The 25,228-nt window shown below is 47.2% G+C and overlaps 1 protein-coding gene across 1 annotated transcript in view; it reads left to right on the top strand.

Moving 5' to 3' along the window:
* Window positions 1–25,228, top strand: part of TBXAS1 (thromboxane A synthase 1) — a 125,476-nt gene that overhangs the window by 26,045 nt on the left and 74,203 nt on the right. The window contains exons 2-3 of the mRNA XM_016205077.2: window positions 2,821–2,914; window positions 5,748–5,800. Of these exons, the coding sequence (XP_016060563.2) occupies window positions 2,821–2,914; window positions 5,748–5,800 (147 nt within the window). The remainder of the gene's footprint in view (window positions 1–2,820; window positions 2,915–5,747; window positions 5,801–25,228) is intronic.

The raw sequence follows: 25,228 nt of genomic DNA, 5'->3' as shown, positions 1-25,228 counted from the left end.
TCACATGGCATTCACCCCGTGTCTCCATTCACGTGGCGTCCTCTTATTAGGACAGCAGTCGAAATGGACTAGGGGTCCACTCTGCTTCCGCATGACCTCATTTTAACTCACTAAATTTGCAACGCCCTCTCTCCAAATAAGATCATATTCTGAGATACCAGGAGTGAGGACTTCAACTTATCTTTTTTGGAGTGACACAATTCAACCTCTAACTCCTGGGGCCCATAGATTCCTGGTTAAAGCCTATTGAGAGAGACAGAGGGGACCCTGGCACCAGGAAATATGAAAAAAGGGTACAGAGAAGGGAGTGGGAAGGAGACAAATGGAACCCACTTTGCAACTTTGCTTGGAGGTCTGGCGGCAGTGACCTCTCCCTGCTGATTTTGGTGCAACGACTTGAGTTACTGATGGCAGCATTTGGCAATTGCTAGCTGAAGGCACTGAAGGTCCATACTTGGGCCCGGCCAGGGGTGGCTCAGCGGTTGAGCATCGACCTAGGATCCAGGCGATCGGGATTCGATTCCAGATCAGGGCACATGCCCAGGTTGAGGGCTCTATCCCCAGTTGGGGGCATGCAGGAGGCAGCCGATCAATGACTCTCTCATCATTGATGTTTCTATCTCTCTCTCTGAAATCAATAAAGATAAATTAAAAAAAAAAGTCTATACTTGGGTCGAGGCTGCAGAGTGAAGTTTGCTGCTGTGTCTAGAACACTCTCTGCTGATGCCGTATATTTGAAAATGTCTGAATTTTGTGCAGGGACACACAAGCAGCATTTTCATAAGTGGAGTTACATAATTAGGACATGGACTTGCATAATAATTAGCAGTGTAATTAGGCACAGACTTCTTGTCCTTTAATTAGACAATCAAGACATCTAATTACAAAATTAAGATGTAATTACGTGGCCCAAGATGACACATTTCCTTCTACCCATCAGAGATTACATTGAGAAAATGACTCACAAAAACGGATGCAGACATGAACCTAGAAACCAGGTTTGAGATGCTGAGGGAAGTACTAAGTGGACTGGTATGTGCCCTTCGGTCTTGCCTCTTAGGTGAGAGGGGAGCTATTTAAAATATCATCGTCCGTTTGAAAGGATGACTGTCGCGCCCTGGGCTGCCAACCTTTGCTACACACGCTAATGGGGGGGAATGTGGGTGCGACCGATCCATGTAATTCGCACGTGGCTCTTGATTGCGGTTTGCAATTCCACTTGAACATGGACTGAAATGTGACGTCCTGGGGATTCATGGAAACCGGACAATGCAGCCGTACGGTGGAAACTTCGGGAGGGAGGGCTGGGAGCAGAACCCTCCTTGCTTTCCCACCCTGGCTTGGTTCTCCCTGTGGCCACCTTAAAAGGAGGCCCAGCCTGGCCAGGCGTGGCTCAGCGGTTGAGCGTCGGCCTAGGATCCAGGCGATCGGGGTTTGATTCCCGGTCAGGGCACATGGCCGGGTTGCGGGCTCGATCAATGACTCTCTCATCATTGATGTTTCTATCTCTCTCTCTCCCTCTCCTTTCCTCTCTCTGAAATCAATAAAGATACATTTAAAATAATAATAATAATAAAAATTAAAAATTAAATAAATAAAATAAAATAAAAGGAGGCCCATTGCTCGGGATAACACTAACCACCCCTAAGCTGGGCCGGCCTTCCCCTGAATAGTTGAGTGCTCCGTGGAAAATTCTTGTTCGAACTGTTCCTCACCGGACTGCCGGGGGGGGGGGGGGGGGGAGGGGGAAGGGGGGAAGGGGAGAAGGGGGGAAGGGGGGGAGGTCTAAGGCACTAGCAGACGTTCCGTCTCTCCAACAAGCGAGTGACGCTTCCAGCAGTGGGCTTGGTTTTTAAGTTCCAGTCTGCTACGAAGCCCAGCTGCAGTGATATGCCCTATATTTTCCTTGCTCCTAAATTAAGATTTGGCTGATCTCTGCATGATGCTAAACATCCAGTTTGACTCATTAATTTTTCTGAACTAACTGAACTTTTGACCTAATTAGCTGGCTGATCAGGGATTCCGGCCGTATGTCCAGGCTTTCCGAAGCCAGCTCCGACTTGCGCGGCGTTATCCCTCTGTCCCCATAAACTGCTGGAACAGCCCAGTAACTCCAGTGTTTTGACAGCCACACGCACCCCTCCAACTGCCGCTCTCTCCTGGAAGGTGGCACCGAAAGCTGTCCGGCCACATTTCCTGATCTTTAGTTAAGAAAATATGCTCCCCACATGGCTTCAGGCCGTTGAACAAAGGCATGCAGGGCTTGCTCGCGGCTGGTGATGAGGTCTCGTCTCCATGGAGTGTTCCCTCCGTCCCAGTTTTATTATTTGTCTCTATTAGGCCGTGGAATGTGCTGAGGGACAGATTATGTGCAGGGGTCGATTTTGACCAAGGAAATAGACACATTTGCACAGGAAACTTCTTTTCGCCATTGTGACTTTTTACCCCCTGCCTTCTGAGACAGTCGTGCAGGGTAGAGTTAGAGGCAAAGGGGCTGAGCGAGGGAGAGGTGTGTCTCAAAGAACAACCTGGTGATGGCCATTTTCGGTGGGGAGGGCACTTACACTCCAGGCTCTGCCAGGGGTCCTCCAGCTGTGAGCTTTGGGGTTTCCTGGTCTCTAGCCTGCCACTCCATCAGGAGGAGTTTCCCGGGTTCTACGCTACTCGCTCACGCTGTCTCTTCAGTCCTTAGATACCTTCAACGGGAAACGTCTTTTTCTACCCTTACTTCCAGAAGGACTCGACAGTTGACACCTTATAAAGCCAGAACTGTGAATGCCACCTCAGTTCCTCTGATTTTCCATTTGCTTTTCCCCTCAGGTACTCCACTTCGGCATTTTCCAGACTGGAGAAGTTGGGCATCAGACACCCCAAGCCTTCCCCTTTTATTGGGAACCTGACCTTTTTCCGCCAGGTAGGGGCTGTCTTCCATGCCTTCCAGCAGCTGTGCCCACAGAGCACTGCTCCTGTCCAGGTCCCCCCCACCTGGAGTGGCCTGTATGTGAATGTGCTATGTGATGACAATGACCCATCGCTTCTCACTCCTCATATGTATTGAGTCCTGTCATCCACTCAGTCATCCATTCACCTAAAAACCCAGTTATTGAGTGTCCGAATGTGCCAGGCCCTGGAATGTGGAAGAGGTAGGAGTCACCCATGCCCTCAAGGACACACACCAAATAATGGTGGACAACAGCAGATGGGATATATCCTAGCACTAGATGGGGTGGTCGTCCTTCAGAGGAGAGGGAGCTCCATCAGAGCTGGAGTCATCCTGGAGGACTTCCTGGAGAAAGGGGTCCGGTAGGAATGATTGGCACAAAGACAAGGACACACAGGCCAGATGGGGAGCGCTGTGTGTGAGGCACCCGCATGAGAACCAGGGCACAGCTTGATGAGCAGCCTGGATGCCAAAGACTGGGGAGCCCTGAGGAAAGCAGCTGTGAGAGAGAGAAGAGGTGGGGAAGGGAGGGGGCCAGACTCCTGACAGTCTAGAAGGGCAAGGGGAGGACCATTGTGTGCTATCATTTGTGAGCAGGAGATGGGCCGCAAAGTGGACGATGACTTTGTAAGGGAGAAAATTTAGATCAGGGCTGAAGAATCCAACTGTTGTTGAAGTCGAGGTGTGAAGTGAAGACTTGGCCCAGGGTGGTAATGCCAGTGAAAAGAGAGGGATGTTGGGGGCAAAATTAGTACCTCGTGTGACTGATTAGGTGTAGAGAATTCAAGGCAAGGTAAGTCAAACATGCCTGGAACTTTGGAGCTGTGGTAACAGGGCGAAGGGCCATGAGTTGTCAGAAATAAAGGTTGGAAGGGAGACGCCTTTGCTTTGCCAGAGTGACTGACTAGCAAGTGGAAATGTCCACATTTGTAGATACAGGCCTGGGGCTCTATGTTCTAAGGTTATTTTTTCCCTCACATTGGGTTTTCTCAGAAGCCAAACGGTTTATTCTGCTAACTCATGGGGCTGCGGCCACCAGACCTGACATCAGGAGCCAACAGACCCAGGGTGTGAGAGCCACCAAGCCAAAGGCAGGAAGGAGTAAATTTGGGCCAGTGCTGATAATATCCCTTTAAAGTCTCTTTAGGATTCCCCCACTCCTGCCCCTAGAAAGGCAGGTCCTTGCAACAGAAAGGAAATCACATTAGCCATTTCTTTCTGACCTTTCTCCTTCTCAGTGTCTCCTCTATTCCTTCTGTCCCTTTCTCTGACCTTTTTACAAAAATGTTTTTATTGATGTCAGAGATAGGGAGGAGAGAGAGAGAAACATCAATGATGAGAGTCATTGATCAGATGCCTCCTGCATGCCCCCTGCTGGGGATCGAGCCCACAACCTGTGCATGTGCCCTGACTGGGAACCCAACAAAGCCTCCTGGTTCATAGGTTGACGCTCAACCACTGAGCCACACTGGCTGGGCTCTTCCTAGTGTTTTTTTAAACACCTTCTCTCATCTCTATCTTAGGGTGGCCAGCTCACAACTTTAAGCCCACAGCTATCTCATCCGGGCTTCCTGCGAGATTCCTGAAGCAAGTGTGAAGACATTTCCGTGTCAAATAGAACAGACCAGAGAGGAGATTAAATACATTTCACATATTTCTGGGGGAGGTGGTGATCAGTTGCATTCAGTTGAGTAATTACTTTGGTATTGGCATTTGGAGGGAAACAGTCTAACTGTGGCTGTGAGGGGAACACTGCGCCCCTCCCTCTGGATAATTTCCACATATGCTCTTCTTCAGCTTGTCACCGTTCTGTGTGCAAACCCTGCCAAGTTCTTTCGAGAACACAGAGATTCCAGTGACTATTTTTATATCCATATACACTTTCCTTGATATATGGCAAGCTTGGACGGTGAAAGTCGATCTGATGAGAATGGAATGTGTTTCCGCCAAGGACATCCAACTCTTTGACCTCCCCAACTCTCAACTCTCACCCGCCCCTCATATATCTGCCCGTATCCTCCTACCCTCCACGCCCACAGCACACGCCTGGCACTCTCCACTCCCCACCTCCACCCGACCCATGCCTGTTTTCATGTCAGCTTCATTCCCACAGTGCACTGGATCCGGCACTTACGAACCCTTCGCCCATAGATCCCTCTGCGTGTATCTGCACACACTCCATCCCTATACGCAATCCCATCCCTACACCACCATGAGTCTAGCATTTTCTGAGCTTCCACCCCCACCCCCTACCCCATGCGTACCTCCAGGTGTGCTCCTTTCCCACTACAAAATGTGTCTGGTGTTTTGTCCTATATCAAATTGCTCTAAGGTTCTTATATTTTCAATATGTTGATTTTAGTTAAAATTGAACTTGGATGACAATAATTCAGAGTTTGTGATCATTTGGATAGACCCAGCAGATGTTTACACATAGAGTGGCTGTGAACAGAGGCTTTGCCAAAAATAATAATAATATAAACCAAATTGCAGAGGGGAATGTTAACATAGTTGAGAAAGCAAACAGTTTTCAAATATTTTAGCAGCAATTATACACAAATAGTTTAAGTGCAGATGATCTTTTCTGTCCATTAAAGCAGAGTTTACGGAGACTTTTCCTTGGCAGCCTATATATTTTTAAAGCTTTAGTTTATTCTAATACTCCAAAGCACTTGAAAGCAGTATCACTTCAATTCCTTTTTATTGTTTATGTAATTGCGATCTCGCTGTTCCAGACTTCTGAATAAGTTTGAACACTTGACATTTTGTTGAATTGGATTGTTACTCTAGTGTGTGTTTTCTGCAGGGTTCCTGGGAAAGCCAAATGGAGCTCCGAAGGCTGTATGGACGTCTGTGTGGGTAAGAGGGAAACTCCATTCTCCTACCACATATTCTGATTTTTGCGTGGCGAGTTGTTTGGAAGTAATGACATACTGGGAAGGTGCTTGTGTTTCTAGATTTTAAGGATCCACTAACGGGAGTGCCTGGCAGATGAGGCCCCTAGAAAAGACCCCAGGATTGGCCAAAGGGATATCAGATAGCCTTAAACACCACCACTTCCTAGGTTTTAAGACCCTGGCAGCCATGACTGGTGTGGTTGAGTTGGCTGAGTGTCATCCCATGCACCAAAAGGTTGCCGGTTCGATTCCAGTCAGGGCACATGTCCGCATTGCAGGTTCGATCCCCATTAGGGGGCGTGCAGGAGGCAGCTGATCGATGTTTCTCTTTCTCTCTCCCTTAAAAATCAATAAAAATATATATATTTTTTAAAAAGACCCTGACCAACTGAGTCAGGAGTGAGTGCTTTTTGCATCATCTGTTTTAGCATGAGGGTGGGCTGCAATGGGACCCAGTGGCCCTCCATGCCTTGGTCTACTTTGTCTTGATAACCCATGGCAGGTCTTTCCCCATGAACTTATCTGAACCTTACTTGGATGTGTTTTGCTCAGCTCTATGGTAAATATACTGTCAGCTGTATGACTATATCATCTATCCTTCAGTCCACTACACTTTTGAAAGTGAAAGGGGGTGTTATTAATAACTATCCCAGGACAGCAGTGGAAATTGAGGCTGTCCTGGATATACTGGAACATAGGGTCTCACCCTAGTTGTCAGCCAGGTAAAGTAGCATAGCCTTTCCTTTATTTTTTTCTGAATTTTCCCTTTTATGCTTCAGCATAGGCTCCCCACTCACCGGTTTCAAAAAATGAAATTCCAGAATCTGGTGAACAAACCCATGTTCAAAGCATCTGCCCTATGCAAGATTTTACAGACTTGAATCAACTGATTCTCAACACATACGTGTCTTTCCACACGAATCCTAATCATTTCATCTCTCCTCACATAGCTTATCCTTAGCCACTGGCTGATTTTAGTAGCTCTTTTCCAGACCTGCAGGTCGGTCAGAACTTTTCTAGTGCAGTAAAGTTCTGTGTGTTCCTAATGTACATCCTGATGTGGTCCAGTGGCTTGTGAGCCTTCAATCCTAGGATACATGATGCTTGTTCCCCCGGTGATGACTTCAGAAAGGGACTGACCTTTACCCTGTGTAGAAACAGCCCTATCAAGAGACCCACAGTTTGGCCAAGTTCTGCTTACCCACTCTTTAGTTTGCTCTGTGACCCCGTGAAAGTAATAAATTAAGGTACATTAGATGCTCTCTGTATGAGTTTGTTATTGCTGTATCACAAACCACACTAAAATGAAGCGACTTAAACAACAAATTATTGTTTTTATCACGTGTCTGAGGTTTGGCTGGAATTGACTGATCTAAGCCATCCTTGGCCGGGAAGCTGAGCTGAGCTTGCTGGTGTCCCTGCCGTCAGCTGGGCAGGTGGCTCTCACAGGTCAGGCCAGGCCAGGCAGCTCTGCCCCAGGGAGCAGCAGGTAGCCAGGCAGGCTCTTCTCGCGGAGAAGGCAAAGGTTCAAGAGAGCAAACCCAAGAGCACAAGAACATTTCAAGCGTCTGCTGTATCATGTCTGCTAACATCCTATGGGCCAAACCAAGTTACACGGCCAAACCGAAAGCCAGGGCGAGGAGTCCTGTGGCCAAGCACGGCACTGATGGAGCGGGGAGGGGTGTTTCTCTGACGGAACGGCAAGGAGATGGCGCATATCCTTCAGGAATAAGCAGCTCTGCCGCATGCTCTAAGGCCCCTTCCAGCTTGGTCTGTCTGCCTTTCTTCCTTCCGTGTGTGTGTGTGTGTGTGTGTGTAGCGTCTTGCTTTCAGCATGACAGATACTCAGTAGAGGCTCAAGGGATTGACCTATCTTTCTTTCTCTTGTGCTGTTCTATTGCTCTGTAAAAGTCCTCATTCGACCTGTCCCTTTCCAATGGTGTCATTCTGCAGCTGATGTGACACTGACCTTGCAGACTGCCTCGTACATTTCTGAGGCACAGCACTGACTCAGGATGACAGTAGCTTCCCCAGAATTGGAAGAAGGCCTCCCTGAATTTGAATTCCAGGAACCCCTCTCCCGAGTACTTCTTGTCCAGACCTTTCAAAATAGAGCCCTTGGGTATTTTAAAGTAATCTTAAAATCTCAGATAAAGAATTTAAAGGACACTATAATAACTGGTGGGTGGTTGTTGGTGGTGGGGTGTGTGTGTATGAGAGAGAGAGAGAAAGTAAGACGATTGGTTTCCACGACAACAGGATGTCCAATCAACTTTCCCCCAATTTTAACTAAGTTAACACAATGTACCCTTTCATTTCAAGAAAACTTAAAGAGAATGATTTCAAATGAGGTTGTGGAGATAAAAACTGCAGTAGTGTCTCCACTCTGTGTTCCCAGCTCTGATGAAAAGGGGGGAAAGAAGAGAAAGGTGATGGCATAATTTCTTCATACAAAGCCATTACCTTTCTCTGCTTTAGGAAAAAAACACGAGCCGTAAAACGCTGACTTCTTTGGAAACGTGTCCACTTCTGGTTTTAGCAGCAGCACGGTGGTGGGGTAAAGTCCTGTTTGAGCTCTTTAATCCAGATGACACTAAGTATGTTCGCCTTTTAAAACAAAAGGGTTGACTAACTCTGGTCAAGATGGTGGCGTAGGTAAACGTGATACTAAAATCCTCTCACAACCGGATCAAAATGACAACTAAGCCTCACTGTGGTTTTAATTTGCATCTCTCTGATGATTAGTGACTTTGAGCATTTTTTCATATGTCTCTTGGCCATCTGTGTATCCTCTTTGGAGAAGTGTCTATTTAGGTCCTTTGCCCACTTTTTAATTGGAATGCGTGTCTTCCTTTTGTTAAGTTGTATGTGTTCCTTATATATTTTGGATATTTACCCTGGACTGGAAGAATCAACATCATTGAAATGTCCATACTACCCAAAGCAACCTATAAATTCAATGTAATCTCTATTAAAATACCAACATCATATTTCACAAACCTAGAACAAACACTTCGAAAATTTATATGGAACCAAAAAAGACCCCAAATAGCCACGGCTATCTTGAGAAGGAAGAACAAAGTTGGAGGAATCACAATACCAGATATCAAGTTATACTACAAAGCCACTGTAATAAAAACTGATTGGTACTGGCACAAAACAGACATGTCGATCAATGGAACAGAACTGAGAACCCAAAAATGAACCCAAGCCATTATGCTCAATTAATATTTGACAGAGGAGGCAAGAACATATAATGGAGTAAAGACAGTCTCTTCAATAAATGGTGTTGGGAAAACTGGACAGGTACATGCAAAAAAATGAAACTAGACCACCAACTTTCACCATACACAAAAGTAAACTCAAAATGGATAAAAGACTTAAATGTAAGACATGAAACCATAAAAATCCTAGAAGAAAATGTAGGCAGCAAAATCTCAGACATCTCTCATAGCAATATGTTTGCCGATACATCTCCTAGGGCGAGAGAAAATAAACACATGGGACTACATCAAAATAAAAAGCTTCTGCACAACAAAAGAAACCATCAACAAAACCAAAAGGGAGCCCACTCTATGAGAGAACATATTTGCCAACGACACACCTGTAAAGGGTTAATGTCTCTGCCTTTTTTGAACTTGAATGTAAAGTGGGTGGACTGGCATGAACACCTATACTATTATTACTCATAATTCTTGATTAGAACTCTTTTGAATTGCACATTAGTACCCTTGGAGGTATAATATGAAGAAAGCAAGGCTTTATCACTTTAGATAACCTTCAGTCAATTACTGGTTATCTCCTTTAGTCTAAGAATGAGCCCTAAGTTGGATTTATATTCCTTTCCAAGCCCTAAAAGACCTATATCTATATAATCATCACACATTTGTGATTAACTATAAACAGGATAGAGATTATACCCCTTTAATTTGTAATTGCCTTTGTAATCCAGTGGATGACAGCCTTTATTATGCTATTACTATTAATTACTTATAAATACTTACACAGCACCCTAAGTTCAGCTCATTTGTAACTTCTAAAGGCTCCATTCAAAGCTCCCTTTCTCTATCTTGCCTGTCTTTTAAGTGACATCTCTAAAGTTATTCTTTTGTCTAGCCTACTCCCCATTTCTTCTCGCCCCCACATCGCTTTAGCCTTGATCTCTAGCATAAACTTATTTCCCTTTGGTCAAGTTTGACTTTTGTGCTTCCTAAGACCCATCACCTATGCCCTTCCATTAGTTAATGGCATCTGATCCTCATATCCCTTCATCAAGGCAGACTTGTTAAATAATCTCCTACACTCTCAGGGGAACATTAAATTGTAAGTAGATGAACACGTACATTGTCCATAACTCATAAAGCACAAACCACTATATGGAAAAAGGTAACACTGACTCCCACCTTGGACCCTCACATTCCTCCTCAAAAGCAACCTCTGCTCTCAGTTTCTTAATACTCAAATGGATATGTGATAGATGCTGTCCTTTACTTTGCTTTGTTCATTATTGATATTTGGGGGATTGCCCCATTTTAATACATTCATCTTGTTAAATGCAAATTCTGTTTTTAAAGAATTCCACTGCATAAATGTATCCTAATTTTAAAAACAAGTTCTCAACTGGTGAACACCTTTTACTTTCATAAACAATACTGCAGTGAACATTCTTGCATATATATTGTTGCAATCTTATGTCAGCATATCTGTAGAATAAATTCCTAGAAATAAAATTATTAGGTCAAAGATTATCTACATTTTGCCCTAGCTGGTTTGGCTCAGAGGTCCGGGGTTCGATTACAGCCAAGGGCACGTACCTCGGTTGCAGGCTTGATCCTGTGTGCAGGAGGCAACCAATTGTGTCTCTTTCACATCCCCCCCCCACCCCCGCATTCCTGACATCTCCTTTTACCTTTATTTAACACCACTTCCTTTCCCCCCTTCATTCTATGATCACTTCTTGGCTGCCTATTTTAATGACTACTGACTCACACTCCTGAAGATCAATTCCTTTTGTTTGGATAGAAAAACACCAAACAGAGCATGGCAACTACATAGAAACCTGAACTTGAACCCAGTTCCAGCTCCAATTCTCTATCTGCCATTTGTTAGCTTAATGGATTTAGGCCAATCACTTCTCCCCTCAAAGCCTCAGTTTTCTCAGATGTAAAATGAGGGGTTTTGGACTAGATCGGTGACTTTGGCATTTTGTTTAATAATAAGCCTCAGTAAATAATATAATTTACATTGTGATACAGTACATGCGCGCGCACACACACACACACACACACACACAGACCTGAAATTAAAGTTTTACAAAATAATGTCTTATTTACTATATAAGATCTACTTTGATCTGTTCTCTTCTATTATTTCATGAAAAAATCAAACCAATACAAGCTGGTCACGCCCCATTAAATTGGTTTCATAACCAGTAGTGAGTCAAAATGAGCCATATGAAAAGCAAAAGGCCAGGTGATATCTGAAGTCTCTTCCAGTTCGAAACAAGATGACTGGAGACTGATGACTCAACCCCAACAGTCCACAGTTTTGCCCCATTGTGCTTTAAGACGCTGAGAAACCTCTGAATAAATCAGAAAAAGCCCTCTGTTGGCAGCTGAAGTCAAAGCTAAGCCGAGGTCCTGCTCCTCCGAGATGGGCTCCTACACCTGACTGTGGACCCAGGCCTGGCACCAGCTGCCCCGGAGCACTTTCCTTCTTTCTTAAAATCATAAGTTCAAGATTATTAAAAACATTTCCCAGCCTTAACCCAGAATCTTTCAAGCCAGAAAGCTTCCCAAAATATGTTAGTCGACAATTCAAAACATCTCTCTGTGCTTTTTGCACTGAGTGTCAATATGTAAGTAGTTCAAGTAGATATGCTATCTCAGCTTGGCATGGCCAGGGGGTCCCTTACTCCCAGGGGATGGGGCAGCAGAGGAAATGACCTAGAACCTGGAAGGGGCCCCATTCACTGGGGCGGGTGAGGTCTGAAAAACTGACCCGGCTGCGGGGGCTGGCAGAGCAGGTTCCAGCTGATGAGCAAAGCGCAGATCGACAGGGCAGGAGAATGACGCTCCCCATCCTAGTAAGCACTGCCATCGCGGGTGGCCCGGAGAGGTGCCGGCTGGACAACAGTCAGGTGTCCGGGAAAGCAGGAATCGGGAAGGCTGCCAGTGGACACTACGGCCCCACTGCAAGGTATTCTGGGCCCTGAGGAGGCAGTCTGGCAGGAGCACAAGCAGCACTCAGGGAGACAGGCCCAGGGGACACTCAGTCCAAAGCCTGAGAGCATGACGTGGGGCCCAAGGCTCAGAAACTAGACCCAGTCCCTGGTCTCAGCTGGGGACAAAAGGTCCATCCTTGCTGAAGATGCTGTGGGGCGTCTCACTTCTGGGAACGGGCTGGAACTGCAGGTGGGGGGTGAGCACCTGGCTGGGAATTCAGCCACAGATTTTCAGTTCTGCATTTCTTGATGTGTATATTTGCCAAAATCCATCAGGACATCAGGCTCAAGGTGGAAGGGAGCTGATCAAATGTGGCAGCAAGAACTTTCTACCCCCCAGATGACGGCCCTGCACAGATGTGTTCCCAAACAACAGAGCGTCGCAAATTAAAATCGCATAAAAGCTCTATTTCTAGCTAATATTTTCCAATAATAAATTCCGTATTTAATTGAATTGTACCTGCAACAAGTCCAAGTTGTTCAACCCTAATGCAAAATAGAGTTATGTAACAGGGTCCTGAATCACTGTGGCGCTTGCCAAGGCATTTTCCCATCTGGAAGCAGGGCCAGCGAACACAAGGCATCGCACGTAGGTCTTCTGTCGAGAACTCTTTTGCTCAGATAATCTCAAAAACTGTGCACATTTAGCCAGTTCTTATGGCTCTTAACCCTAACTCATCGAGAACACAAATAACATCCCTATTGTATCCAAAAAGAAGAATGACAACACATCCTTGATTTCACAAGTTTTTTAAAAAATCACTCCCAAATTTAAAGAAGCAACTAACTCTCAGTTCACATGGAACTCAAAGTTCTTCTTCAACCACTATTTTGTGAGCAGAGAAACTTTTCCCAAACAAGTTCTCAGAACCCTTAGACAATTACAAAAACAGTTTTAAATCTTGTTACTCACACTGGGCAAAAGGCAAAGCTCTCTAAATGTGCAAATTAAATTATCTCTAGATATATAGTGTAAGTTTTCTAAAAAAGAGTCATAGACCATCACACATACATTTGAAATTCTACTAAATTTGGAATAAGCAAAGTTTATCTTTAAATGGCCATACTCTCCTTTCTTCCTTGTAGAGTTGGGATTGTTTCCTGTACATTCTAGTTATTCCTGGTCAGTCTTGTGTGGACCATTTCTGCGGTTGTGCGTATCAGGTCATCCCCAGCAAGGCGCTGATGGGTTTTTGATGCCTACCTGCCTGGGGCAGATCATAGAAGCTTAACTACTAAAACAGTTTCCTTTATTACTCTTTGCATCTCCAGACCATGCTCCCAGCAACTTCACCCCCATCTCGCCTCCAAATTGCAAGAATTTTGCAACCTAGTCTATGAACGTACCCAGTTTTCCACTCTGGGTAAGGTTCTCAGCTTATTGGCCTCTTTACAAAGGCCTGGTTCTCTAGCATGTTTTCCAGGCTCCCCCACATTAACCACTCGGGAGACACAGTTAGTACATTATGCTATTTTTGCCTCTGCTGAAAGAGGAACTTGCTAACCTTTGCCCTGAGCCTGTGGCTGGTGGCTGGCCTGTCACGGCATGTTAGGTAGACGTGGTGAGCGTGGTCTTTTGTGTAGCGACACCCACCAGCACTGCTAGACACTGCTCAGGCCACAGGGCAGGTGGGCATCCAGGTACTGATGGAGACCACTGCCTTCTACAACAGGACCCCCCAGGGAAGGAAATCCAGGTCCTCCCCAGGTCACCCGCCTTGCCATCTTCTCATTGCTAATGCTGTGCCTGGGGCATATTAACCACCAGAGAGGCCACTGTTGAATGGACCTTCCACTTTCCTCTGAAAGTTGTCTGTTACTCTCCAAGTTCATTCTCTGGTTCACTGCCAGACCACAGGTTGTGCCTTATAACTGACATTGCCACTGGATCTTCCCAAAGACTGCGGCCTAAAGATTCCTAATGGCTTCCCCAACGTCTTAGACTTCTCTGCTAGAGTTTGGTCCCCCCGAACTTCCTATGGGCAAGAAGCCTCAGCTCTCTGTTCTCTTTGCCTCGGACCCCACTAAGATGCTTCGTCTCCAACCCTGAATGGACACTTAGCATCCAGAGTTCTGCCTCCTTCGCCCAGGCTTGTTAAAATGAGCGCCAGGTTTCAGGGCCTGAGAACCCAAACGGACGCCTGCAAAGATTTTATTGAGTAGGTAGAACGGGTCTTTGTGCTTCTACAACATGGCCAGCAGGAGGGACCCTCCAACCCACGGCTACGGGACTGGTGGGTCCCCTGCTTCCCAGGGGATCCAGGTGTTAAGGATGGCATGAAGGACATTGGACTGGAGGGCATTTTTTTTTTAATTATGGTAAAATATACACAGCACACACACACACAACGAATACAAAATACACACAACAAATTTACCATCTAACCATTTTTAAGTGTACAGTTCAGTGGCATTAAGTCCATTCATGTTGTGCAACCATCACCACCAACCACTTCCAGAAGTCTCTTCATCTTGAAAAACTGAAGCTCAGTAGCCATTAAACACTAAGTCCCATTGCCCCTTCCCCCTGTCCCCCAGCAACCACCATTCAACTTTCTCTCTCTGAATTTGACTGTGTTGCGGTATTTGTCCTTTCGGGACTGGCTTAGTTCACTTAGCATAACGTCCAGGGTTCATCCATGTTGTAGCCTGTGTTGGAATCTCCTTCCTTTTTAAGGCTGAATAATATTCTATTGGACAATATGCCACATCCTATATACCCCTTCATCTCACCTTTGGGCTATTGTGACCGATACTGCTATGAACACGGGTGTACAAATCTCAGAGAGCTCACTTTCCAGTCTTTGGGGTACACCTAGAAGTGGAATTGCTGAATCATATGGTGGCTATATCTTTATTTTTTGAGGAACTCCATACTATTTTCTATAGAGACCATACCATTTTATTTTACATTTGGAGCACATTTTACAGCAACACTTCATTGTTCTCTTTGACCATGACCGAGTGCCCATGACTTCTTGCCTTCAAGCCTTGACAGTGAACTCCAGGAGAAATGTAGACCTCTTGTGCTCTGGAACCCAACTGGTCGATGTGAACCACGCATTTCTGATCCAATGCACAGCCCCAGTCCTCTTGCCCCAACCTCCTGTTGACTATAAGTCAATGAGCACATTCTTGACCAGACTAGCCCTGCTATCAACAAACACATGTACTGCACCATAAATTCAGTTTGTTTTAATAATTTCCAACAGCCCCCACCCCGGGCCCCTTCCTCCCTTATCTCACTGTTTGCCAAACCCTTATAATTTATGTGTTTGCTTTTCTAGTCTGCTTTCGGCCCTCTCTGAGTTCCTTTTTCCCACTAGGTCGCTGTAGCCTGTTTGTCTCCTGTAAATTTAGTCTTCTCTGTCTGGGACTCATTGAGTTCTATTTTCTTACTCCCTGGCCCCACACTTCTCCTTCTCTTGTCCCTGGCACCAGCTTTTTAATCTCTGGGCTTCTTACCTCAAGTAATTTGTCAAGACCATGTCCTTGTAATTTGCAACTTATTTGGTTTGTTTTTCTCTGTGTTTCTTTAGCACAGTCTTTCAGCTACATCTAAGGCATGTGTCCCAACTTTGTGATCATTTTCTGGAGGAGACCAATTAAAGTCCCTTTGTCCCTGCAGCTTCTGCAGTGAGTGTGTGCTCACTTAGAGTCTGGCTGGCTCCACAGCTGCCCAAACAAAAGAGAGATGGCAGGTGGCCTGGGTGCCCAGGTACATAAGTTTGGGAGAAAGTTTCGAGGTTTTGGATGAAAAGGGGAGAGTAGAAGCTGAGAGTGTGCCAGGAAGTTGTGCTGTTTGGGACACCAACGGAGAGAACCACCTTGGCAATGGCAGGAGAGGAGCTGGGCCTAAGGAACGGTGCTAAGGAAGCCGCACATTAGAAGGCAGTTGTGCAGATGCACAGAGTAGAGAAGGGCAAGGCCGGGGGTGGAGGGGGAGGGTGGAATTTGCAAACAAACAAACAACCATTCTACTAGCCCAGGGGAGTGATCATAGTGATTTGAGTACTCAGAAAGGTAAGGAAACGGACTCAGAGATCCAGAAAACAGACCACAGCTTAGAGGAGAAGGGGTTGGGGGCCTGGGTGAAAAAGGTACAGAGATTAAACAAACAAAAAACTCGTAGACACAGACAACAGTGTGGCGATTACCAGAGGGGGGGGGAGGTCCAGCAGGGTAAAGGGGGAATAAATGATGATGGAAGGAGACTGGGCTTTGAGTGATGAACACACAGTATAATATACAGACGATGTATTATGGAACTGTATACCTAAAACCTGTATAATTTTATTAACCGATGTCATCCCCAATAAATTCAATAAAATTTTAAAAATATAAAAAGAAAAAAAAGCAACATAGGAAAAGAAAAGGAAAATTGTATATAGGAAATGCCCTGCAGCAGCAGTGTTGGACAACTCATGGGTCGATGGTAAGGGGTGAGAGATGAGTCGCATCAGTCACTGCCGCCGGCTCTGAATTCTGGGGACAGAGGGGTCATCCTGCCACAACGAGGAGACCGACCATGGTGGAGCGAAAGACGGTTCCATCTTTGCCACAGTCGAATGCATGAGGCATTGGGTCCAAGGTGGCTCAGGAACCAAGCTCTCTAAGGATGACACCGCATGTTAGGAGGAGAGGAGAGGAGGAGTCCCCGGCGGTGCCTGGAACCCGGAACCCCCCGCTTCTCAGGCCTCGGCCTCCGGCGCGGTATTTCCCACAGTGTGTCCCTTGGACCATTCCCAATGGCAATAATCATTACATGGAAACTAAAAGGGGGGTTCCCTTGGTCCAATGCTGGAAACACTGGGTTGATCAAAGGAATACAGGTCTCTTTATTGTAGGGCTTCTAGAAGCTTTTCATGTAATGATGTGCTTGGGAAACCAAGTGACAAATTCAGCATTTGACCACAGAACTTTTTTTGTTGTTTTCCAAAATGTCTCTTGGGACTAGAATATGGAGAACAGGCTTTGAGAGAAAATACTGATCTAATACAAAGCAACATTTTATTCCTAAAGAGTTCCACGTTAAAAATAAAAAAGGCCATTGATAAGAATAGTTTACTTCACCATTGTGAATTGTCAGTATTGCATCCAATAATTACTGATTTCCCCACTTCGGGGTGTGTGTGTGCATGTGCGTGTGTGCGTGTGTGCATGTGTGCACGTATGTGTGTGCCTGTGTGAGTGTGTGCGTGCACGTGTACATGTGTGTGTGCATGTGTGTGGGAGTGTGCATGTCTGTGGGGGAGTGTGCATGTGTGTGGGGGAGTGTGCATGTGTGTGCAAATGTGTGTATATCTGTGGTTCCATGGGAACGCAATGCCCTGTATTCCCTGTCCCTTCATTCCTTTTATCCCCATACCTTTCTCGCATCCTGCTTCCTGCCCCCAACAAACAACTGCCCCCCCACTTGTGCTTCCTGTGTATTTTTGGGGACATGTTCTTGCAAACTGTATCCTCATTTTGTGTGCATTGTCTTTAGCTTATGCCAACAGTAGCGTCCTGTCTCGTTTTATTCCTTAGTGTGTGCACTGAGCACTGTGTTTTCAAGATCCATCATGTCTCTGTCCCCTTCGAGCCTACTGCATCCAACACTGCCTGTCCCTGCACAGGGCCCCCACCCATCTCACCTGTCCACTCTCCCAGAAGGTGACACCAGGTGGCTTCGATAAACAGGGCTACGGTGGACATCCTTTTAAAGGCCCCTTGTGGAGCTGTGCACAAATCCTATGGGCTATAGATCTTGCTTTTATGACTGTAAGAGACATATATCTTTGTGCCCTGGGGCCACTTGCGTAGTAAATGTTATTAACCCATAACAGTTTTCCAGTCCTCTGTATGGTTCCTGTCCCTTCATTACAGTATCTCATGTGACCATCCCAACAACCCTGCGAGTCCGGCCCGGCTGATCACATTATCCTCAGTTTATATGTAAACATTAAGTGACTTCGACTGGAGGATCATAGTTGAGTAAGAGGTGAGCATAGGGCTGCATGGGTTCTCCTTACTAAGCCAAAGCCTTTCTGTTCCACTGTCCCTTATTACTGTTCCCTGGACACTCCCAACGCTCCTGCCTTAGGACATCGGCCCTGACAGTAGGTCCCATCATAATTCGTTAACTGTCCTGCTCTCCTGCTAGAACACAAAGTCTGTGAGGATGGGAACTCTCTCTTCTTTGCTCTGATGTTCCCAGTGCCTGGAACAGTGCCTGACACATACAAGGTGCTCAGTGAATATTTTCTGAATGATGGAATGAATCATTCAGGATAGATGTGTCCCCAAGGAGACCTCAAACAGGAAGGTCTTGTTCTGCTGATTTTGGTAATTAGTGTTATGTCCCTGGGACATACAAAAAGGAATTATGGGAAGTTTGTCACCCTAAAATCAAGGCTTTGGGAGGAGGGATCCATCATCCTTCCCATCAATTCAGCAGTCAGTCCATAAAGGTACGATCGATTTACTACCATGTCAGGGGATCCACAGGATAAGGGAAGGGTCTGCTCTGAGGACCTCCCAGCTGGGTTCCACTCACTAGGGTCACGCATCGGGCTCTTACTGGGCTACGATCTCACGTCTCATTCCCTCTTTCCTGGCCTGCCTCTTGGGGGTTGGCCTAGGGTGCCAGAAAGAGCACTGGATTGGGAGCCTGATCTGGGTTCTGGTCTCAGCTCAGCTGTTCCCAGCCATGAGACAGAACCATCACCCTCACCTTTAAAAATCACTCGAGCTCTTGCCTGCCTCACAGGTGTGATGTGAGAAAGGAACTCTCAGCTCCATGTGTCAGTGCAGCTGCCCAAGGAGCAGGGGTTCTAACCCTGACTCCCCCGATCTCAGCTGGCACCCCGGGAAGAGGGACGATTTCCGGAGCCTGTGCCTGGCCAGCTTGGGGTGAGTTTCACTCATCCCACACTATGAGGCCTCAGAAAAGCTGGGGAGGAGTTTCTCTGCCCTTTCCTGCCTCCTCCTGGCTAAGGGGTGGCTCTAGGGTGATGGGAGGTGTCCTGGCGGCACCCACACCATCTTTCCTATGAAATGAGGGGGCTGGGCTAGAATCATCATCTTGAAGCTTCCTTCTGTCTCTCAAATACCATGATCTGTGCTTTCATGTTTTTTCCCCCTCTGCTTCCTGTGTCTCTCCAACTGGGCCTAAAATTCTTTTGTCATTAAATTCTTCTTTTTCAGAGTCCCCTATCTGGGCCTGCTAACACCTGCCCTGGGGCAGCACACTCTTCCTGTGGCCTGGGGCTCCTCCCCTGGCCACACTGTCTCTTCAGAACTGGTTCTAGCTTTTGTCAAGCCCTTCAATTCATATTCTGAGTCCACATATCATTTGAGGAAAAGAGATTTTGCCGTAGGTTGTCATACAAATATATGTCTTGCACGTATTCTATGCAATAGGACCCCCCCCACACACACACACAGTTCCCTCCAGTGCCTGAGAATCTACATGCCTGGGCATAACTGTGCGGGTGCAAATACTCAGGGACAGCCAATGACAATTTTAATGTTTCTTTGTCCCTGTGGTGCCATCTAACTATTTATTTAGTGGCTTGATGCTGTTCGCATCAACAACTTTGCCTTATAGGCTGTTCTTCATGTTTATGCTTCTTACTGGGGGAAAAATTGCTTGCCTCACATCTGCTCTGAATTTGCTTTTTCTTTCTTTTTTCTTTGTCTGTTCCCTATTGAATTAAACTTGCGCCAAGGACAGTGGCTGGAACTGGAACCCTCGGTGTCCCCAGGATTTCTGTGTACTTCAACAGACCTGTTGATTACTCTCTGTTTACTGTTATGAGACATCCATAGACACCCGTGTTCACACGGGCAGAGTGGTTTGTAGCTTACCTCTGCCTGTCCCCCTCTAGGGAATACGTTTTATTAACTGAATAAATTAAATGGGCGCTTATATCCAATAGAGTAGAGAGGTTTTTCTTTGTAGGTATATTTCAGATAATTTTCCCCCTGGCCACCCAATTCCCTCCTTTAGCCAGAGCTCTGTTCTGGAAAGAGCTTTACTGTAGCTTGACATTGTCATGACTGACCAGGACTAGGGGGGCCACGGTGTTTTACAGACAAAGACGCTCTTCCAGGTTGGTTTGTATGAAATTGGACCCAAATCCTCACTAACCCCCTACTCTCACCACTTAGAAACCCACGTCGAGACCGGCCAAGCATATTCCCTGCTTTTCTATCTGACACCTGGGAAATCTACCAGGTATAAGACTGTGACCCCAAGACTCAGGGACTGGCCCCAAGTCACTAAGTTCTAACTCCAGTGCAGTGCTCTTTCTATCATCAGTTCTTGGTTCATTTCAGGAGGGGTATCCCCTTCCCCCATCTTTGTGACTTTTCCCACACTCATCTCAGGGTCTGTGTCCATGTCTTTAATGGCACAAAAGAAAGAGGACAATTTCCCCCAAGTATGGAAGAATTTGCTGCTGGCCCCACTCCAGACAGCGTCCACTCAACGGATATCTCAGCTTCACTCTGTGTGTAGCACTGAGCTGACGGCATTGGGAGAGACCACCCTTCCCTTCCAAAATAATCATCCATGTCTCTTTTCCTAAAGAAATTTGGCATCTAATTTAGAAGAAACACACCAACATGGGCCAAGATGTTCAAGACTGCCAAGTACTAACTGTCTGAAAGCCACATGATTGAACCAGCAACCTGAAGCCACCAATTAGGATCATGGCCCAGTGAAGGCAGAGAAGACTTCTAGGGGGAGGCAGTCCTGGAGTAAGGTCTTGAAGGATGAATAACAGAGAGATGAGAGGGAAAGGGGAGAACGTTCTACCCGTAAAAACAGTTAGAGAAAGAGCTTGCAGTGGGAATGATCGCAGGAAGGGAAGGTGACAGCTGGAGTTGGATCGGCCGCCTGCCATCACGTGATGGAAAGCCTTGGTTGCCCAGCTGAGAATGTTATCCTTTCTGCTAGTGGCTCTGAGCTGGTTAAAGCTACATATTGCAGGTTGGTTTCTGGAAGCTGACACTGAGAGGGAATTTGGGATACAAACTGTTTAATAGGGATCAACACCTGCCTAGCTCTGTCACTGGACGAGGGCTCTCCTAGAAGGTGGTGACCTTGGGTAAGGGGGCTCTCTGAGCTGGGCAGACCCTGGAGGAGCTGACAGCTGGAAGCTCTCTGCTGACCCCATTCTCTGCAACTAGACAACAAATCCTTCCCTGAGGGGCATCTGAGCAGCACAGCTCAGCATCAACTCATCATAGAAACCTTGATTCAAACAAAATCTTTGGCAGAGTCATTGGGTTGCAGTGGAGAGGTGATCTCAGAGCTCTGCACGCTCAGGTGACTATGCACAGCCAGGCCTGAGACTCCCCTGCACCAGCCACATAGGTAGGCCCGGAGCACAGCAGACCTGCGGGTAGACGCCTCTTCCACAGTGTGAAAGAGCAGAGAGAGGGGGCCGCCAGCTTCAGAATGACAGGGGTTGAGTGACTTGGAAGCAGCACAAAGGTGAGTGAAGAGAAACAAGGTTCTGAGGTTTCGAGTCTGGCCTCAAATCCAAAGGAACTGGGAAGTCAGGGGGATAAGAATGACTTCCTGGGACCAAAAGGCAGACTCAGGACAATCCTCCCATTCGCTTGTACATACGGGGTGCTCCCTAGCTTCTTGGGGAACAAACTCAAGGGAAAATAAGACAGGGCTTTGTCCTCGAAGAATTCACAGAGTAGTAAGGAGCCAGTCAATAGAGAAAACAGAGTGAGATGCAAATCCATAGAGGAATGGAAAAGGAGCTATGGAAACTGAGGAGTTAAGGATCCAAGAATGCTCCACAGAAGAGGGGACAGGTGACCTGTTGGCCTTTTCTAAACTAACAAGATGAAGACCAGGGGGCAAAAATCATGTGCAAAGTTGGAAAAATACTGCCATTTGGGAGAACCACAAATCCCCTTTTTTTTTTTTTTAAGCTCCAGTGTGGTGGTGGTTCCCAAACTATGTGCCAAGGCACCCCAGGGTGCCACAGTGAATTCACAGGGCTTCCTGGGGTACTTTAAATATTCATGGGGGACACAGCAACATCTGTTGGTCACTGTGAGAACTGCTTTCAAGTTATGTGTGTTCTTTTTTTCAAATGTCCGCTAAGTTATTAGAACATGAATACTTATCAAGTTGTTTGGACTTAACTGCTTAAAAAATAAGAGTGTTGGGGACCTCTTTTGGCCTTGGGAGGCTCTGAAAAATTACTGAGTCATTGAGGGTGCTGTGAATTGAGAAAGTTTGGGAAGCTTGGTGGAAGAGGAGTGAGGCAGAGAGAGAGGTTGCGAGCTCTGGCAGGACCCCTCGTTACAGGGGCCCTTGCGCTTGTTGCTTTGATGGAGAGGTTTACCTGGAGTGGGACAGCATGGTCGGCTTCTGTTTTACAAAGTTAGATTTGGCCTAGAGGGGGGAATTGCTTTGGAGACAGAGAGCCCCACTGGGAGCTACTGCCATGGTCTAGTGAGAGAGGTGGCCTAAACCCTGCAGCATTAGGACTGAGACTGGAATACAGCATGCTCATTAAAATTGTGGAACTTCTACTACACACCCAACACTGCGGTCAATGCCAAACATCAAGATAAATGAGACAAGGGCCCCGTGTTTAAAGCACTCACAGTCAAGTGGAAAGGCAGCCAAGAAAACCAACCAATACAATGACTGGAGAACCACTAGGAGTTAACCAGGCAAGAGCAGAAGAAAGAATGCTGTTCCAGGAAGCCAGGGGGAACAGCATGTGCAAAGGCATGGAAGTGAGAGGTGGTGGAAGGTTCCAGGAAATCAGGTTGATCATCAGTACTGGCTCCAGGGTGATGGATGGGAACAGGGAGGGAAGAGGGGGAGAGCAAGGCAGGGGCCAGCTTGTGAAGGATGTCATGTGCCGTGCTGAAGCCCTCCCAAGGGCTTGATGATGACAAACCATTGAAGCGTTTTCAATAAAGGAGCCGTACAATGGGATTTGCATTTTACAAAGTCCTAGGTGGACAAACCGAGTTGGGGCCCATGTGTAGACAAGCAGCAGATCGGGAACACGAGCCAGAATGGTGGAGACATAAATCTCTGAGTGGTAGGTCCAAAGTCCGGCCAAGGAGTGAGGGACCAGAGATCTACCAGTGTGGCAAGGGCAGAAGAACAATGCCAAATGGACCCCAGGCACCCCCGAGAGGAAAAGAGCTGATGAAGGGCTGATTCCGTCCATCAGCCTCTGGAGGGTCTGTGAGTTCAGGGTCAGCCCCCAGGCGGGAGTGTCCTGAGGCTCCCCCGAGCAGGTAATACACACCTTGCTTGGAGTGACAGATGGAAGTCAGGAGAAAGCAGCTCCCAGACTCCAAGGACCTGTGACTCTGTCACTGGCCCCTCCAGAAAAGTGTCCCTAACAGCTTGAGCCTGTTCCATTGCTCAGTTAACTCAAGCCACTCCTGCTCTAATGACAGATTGGACGGCAAGATGGCCCAATGAGCCAAGCAGGGCCAGATCCCCGGGACTCCTGGGCCATGCTGGTCCACAGCACAGCGTGGCTGCCCAGCCCAGGGGGCGCCCTTTGAAAGCCAAGTGCCCACATGCTCCCAGCGCTGGACTTCCACTTAGCTTTTCCCTAAACTTCTGGGAAGCTGAGAGTCTCAGACACTCGGAGTCATGTTTCCCCACTGAGCTTCCTGCCACTTCCACATCTACCGTCCAGGCGGAGGTTAGACTGAAGGCCGGACAAGGGTTACCCTTTTAGTGTCCTCAGTTGCTGGGAGATAAAACTGTCACCCAGGCGAGGATGTATTAGATGCTTGGTGCTTAGCGTTATCAGAGTTGCTGGAGGCCCTCATCAATCCTTCAGTCTCTACCTGGCAGCCAAGTCTCCAGATGAGCTGAGTCCTTCTGCAGACGTGGAAAGGGTGTTGGCGTGTCACCTGGTCTCCTGGGGGGCTCCTCGCCCAGCTCCCTCATCCCCTATAAAGTGGCACTAGCAGGTGTGCCCACCCACTGGAGTGTGCAGGGCCTCGCTTTTGATGGGGAAGTTATCACGCTAAGACCTGACTGTGGGTCAAGCACCCTTGCGCTGATCTGACCCACGTAACAGCCTCTTATCAAAGAAACTGGCTCAGGAAGGCTGCAGTGGATCAAGGTGACACAGCTGCTGAATCACAGGGCGGGGCCTTGAACCCAAGTCCCCACAGCCGCACCGTTGCCCGCCTCCACCCTGACGCTTAACAGATGCAATGGGGACAATCCAGTGACAAATCCCCCTTTTTCTTATTATGAAAGTCACACACACTCATTATAAGCCACCAGACCATGAAAGAGACACACAATGTTAAAAGCATCAGTCGCCCCATAGCTTCCTGCTCCAGACATGTGCCGTTAGCTGCCTAATAAAGCTCCGTCCAAATGTTTTCCAGTAACAGTATTCCAGGGCCCGGCACAGTGTCCGACAGGGACAACGTGCTCCATCGATGCTTGTTGAAGGAACTAATAATAGCCAGGAGGCCGCCATTTGTGTACAGAACCATATGGACCAGTTCGCAACGTGCTTTCCATCCAGCTGTGTCACCCGACACCCTTTCATGTGGGGGAGTGTAGGTGCCACCCGACGAACAGCCCTCACAGCTCAGTCACCCCTGGTTGGGGGGCAGGCTCCTGGACCAGGGCCAGGCAGCCCCCAGCCAACACCAACCGTCTACCCGCCTCAGTTCCCCGCAGGCAGTCGTGAACTATTTGGTAGAGCTGACTGGTCAGGTTTTTTTGGAAACAAGAAAACTACTAATTAAATAAGTCAAACAAGGGTTACTTTTGTCTGCATAATACTTCTCTGATTCGCCTCAATTTTCTCTTCAACCGGGTGCTTTGGGGGTTGTAGAAGCAAATTCTTACTGCGTACATAAATAGAAATGAATAATTGGCTGAGACTTTTTTGCCCCGAAAGGGGACTGTACACACATGTGATTAGAAGAGGCAGGGACTTACCTCGATCATCGGGCTGGTGGGGTGGTGCAGGCGGCTTTGAAGTCCCACCTTTGAGACATGGTGTAGGCAGCTGGGGCCTGGCTCTTTCCTCCCACGTGTGTACTGAGCGCTGGGGCTGCTCCGCAGGGCAGGCCTGGGAGAAGAGATCTGAGGGAGCAGAGGGGGGCACGGTCAATGGCAAGGGACCCAGGCCTGGGCAGCTGACA

Source organism: Miniopterus natalensis, chromosome 10 (genome assembly GCF_054644295.1).
Source record: "Miniopterus natalensis isolate mMinNat1 chromosome 10, mMinNat1.hap1, whole genome shotgun sequence".
NCBI classification, from domain to species: Eukaryota; Metazoa; Chordata; class Mammalia; order Chiroptera; family Miniopteridae; genus Miniopterus; species Miniopterus natalensis.
This window is presented reverse-complemented; position numbering and strand designations above follow the sequence as displayed.